Here is an 826-nt window from a genome sequence, read left to right on the forward strand (position 1 = left end):
ACTTCTCACAGCGGTACAATCCGTTCTGTTGATCAATCACTTTCTTATTGCAGTCCTGAGTCGGGCAGGCTTGGTACATGCAGTTCTCTTTGCGAAGATATACCACTGTGGCCACAGAACTGAAGTAGTCCGGCTTCGGGAGAAAAGAATGGCGTGAGGCACAGAGCAGCGAGCCCACTCGGGATCAGACTGAGAGGCAGTTCAAAGCTTGCCCTTACGTTTAGGTGGTAAGTGTTTATATATTCCAATCCTCAAGATCACAAATGATCACAGGGAATAATTCATTCTGTAGTTTTAGAAATCACATGTGCCAAGTACAAAACCCATGAAAGTAATAAGCCAAGTTCTAATCAGCCAAGTTCTAAGGCATATAATTCCTTAACAATAAAAGAGTTAATTCTAAACTAGACTGAGTTAATCAAAAGTGAAATTGTTTCCTCTTTGCTTGAAGACTGTATGAAAGACAAAGATTTGTTTCTCCTGATCCTGTGATCCTCCAAAGGCCACAGATCTAGGAAATACAGAATGCGGACCACGCAAATTCAGCACAGCAACGTCAGTCATTCCTCCCGTGTTAAAAACACGCCAGTCATTTCTAGGCCTAGATTCACCTTTTCCTTGTTTAGGCCAGGGATCGGCAAGCTGCTTCTGTAAAAGGCCGAATGGTAAATATTTCAGGCTTCAGCAGCCGTTTGGTCATACTCTCTGCTGCAACTATAGGCGCACCTCACTTTACTGTGCTTTGCTTTACTGCACGTGACAGACAGGGCATTTTTCACAGATTGAACACTTGTGGCGCCCCTGGGTCAAGTAAATGCACAACTTT

At 43.7% G+C, this 826-nt stretch overlaps 1 protein-coding gene across 1 annotated transcript in view; it reads right to left on the reverse strand.

The window, feature by feature from the left end:
- The window catches only part of RPA1 (replication protein A1, 70kDa), a 77,634-nt gene that overhangs the window by 15,801 nt on the left and 61,007 nt on the right, over positions 1–826 (reverse strand). The window contains 1 exon segment of the mRNA XM_011987281.1: positions 41–133. Within this exon segment, the coding sequence (XP_011842671.1) occupies positions 41–133 (93 nt within the window).

The sequence above is a fragment of the Mandrillus leucophaeus genome, unplaced genomic scaffold, assembly GCF_000951045.1.
Source record: "Mandrillus leucophaeus isolate KB7577 unplaced genomic scaffold, Mleu.le_1.0 Scaffold306, whole genome shotgun sequence".
Taxonomy (NCBI): Eukaryota; Metazoa; Chordata; class Mammalia; order Primates; family Cercopithecidae; genus Mandrillus; species Mandrillus leucophaeus.